The sequence below is a fragment of the Myotis brandtii genome, unplaced genomic scaffold (genome assembly GCF_000412655.1).
Source record: "Myotis brandtii unplaced genomic scaffold, ASM41265v1 scaffold83, whole genome shotgun sequence".
Classification (NCBI taxonomy): domain Eukaryota; kingdom Metazoa; phylum Chordata; class Mammalia; order Chiroptera; family Vespertilionidae; genus Myotis; species Myotis brandtii.
In genome coordinates, this window is record NW_005371371.1 from 2,825,217 (window position 1) to 2,826,654 (window position 1,438).

Consider the following 1,438-nt stretch of genomic DNA (forward strand, 5'->3'; position numbering starts at 1 on the left):
GCACCTGCAGCACCCCCTGCACCACCACGCGGGCCAGCGGCCCTCCAGTGGCAGCGCTTCAGCCTCTGGCTCCCCCAGCGATCCCGGCTTCATGTCCCTGGATGAGTACGGCTCCAGCCCTGGGGACGTGAGAGCCTTCTGCAGCCACAGGAGCAACACGCCTGAGTCCATCGCCGAGACACCCCCTGCCAAGGATGGGAGTGGGAGCGAGCTATACGGGTACATGACCATGGACAGGCCCCTGAGCCACTGTGGCCGCCCCTACCGTCGAGTCTCAGGGGACGGAGCCCAGGACTTGGACAGAGGGTTGAGGAAAAGGACTTACTCCCTGACCACACCTGCCCGGCAGCGGGCGGTGCCCCAGCCCTCCTCTGCGTCCCTGGATGAATACACCCTGATGCGGGCCACCTTCTCTGGCAGCTCTGGCCGCCTCTGCCCATCCTGCCCCACGTCTTCTCCCAGAGTGGCCTATCACCCTTATCCTGAGGACTATGGTGACATTGAGATTGGGTCCCATAGGAGCTCCAGCAGCAACCTGGGCACGGATGATGGCTACATGCCCATGACCCCTGGAGCGGCCCTCATGGGTGGTGGCAGTGGCAGCTGCAAGAGTGACGACTACATGCCCATGAGCCCCACCAGCGTGTCTGCCCCGAAGCAGATCCTGCACCCACGGGTTGCTGCTGCAGCTCTGCCCACCACCGGCCCTGCAGCAGCGCCGGCACCCACCAATGTGGCCGGCCGGGCCTTTCCGGTGAACAGGGCCAGCTACAAGGCTAGCTCCCCGGCAGAAAGCTCTCCTGAGGACAGTGGCTACATGCGCATGTGGTGTGGCTCCAAGCTGCCTACGGAGAGCACCGACAGCAAGCAGCTTCCCAACGGGGACTACCTCAACATGTCCCCCAGCGACGCGGGCACCGCGGGAACCCCACCCGACTTCTTCACCGCAGCCTTGCACGGCGCTGGAGAGATGCTCAGGAGCGTCCCTGGCTACTGCTACAGCTCCTTACCCCGCTCCTACAAGGCTCCCTACACCTGCAATGGGGACAACGACCAGTACGTGCTCATGAGCTCCCCCGTGGGGCGCATCCTGGAAGAGGAGAGGCTGGAGCCTCAGGCCAGCGTGGGGACCACGCACCTGGCCAGCAGCGTGGTGGCTGGGGTCGGTGGGGGCAGCCACGCTCAGCCTCCTCACTCCGTAGTGCCTTCTGCAGGGAGGCAGAGTGGCAGCAGCAGTAGCCGCCCCGAGGGCTTCCTGAGCCAGCGCTGCCGGGCAGTGAGGCCCACGCGCCTGTCCCTGGAGGGGCTTCAGACCCTGCCCAGCATGCACGAGTGCCCCCCACCGCCCGAGCCCAAGAGCCCGGGCGAGTACATCAATATTGACTTTGGCGAGGCTGGAGCGCGCTTGTCGCCCCCGGCCCCTCCGATGATGGTGGCT

General features: G+C 65.9%; 1 protein-coding gene across 1 annotated transcript in view; it reads left to right on the forward strand.

The window, feature by feature from the left end:
- The window catches only part of IRS2 (insulin receptor substrate 2), a gene marked incomplete at its 5' end in the record, with an annotated part of 48,107 nt that overhangs the window by 1,062 nt on the left and 45,607 nt on the right, over positions 1-1,438 (forward strand). The window contains 1 exon segment of the mRNA XM_014531930.1: positions 3-1,432. Coding sequence (XP_014387416.1) covers positions 3-1,432 — 1,430 coding nt within the window.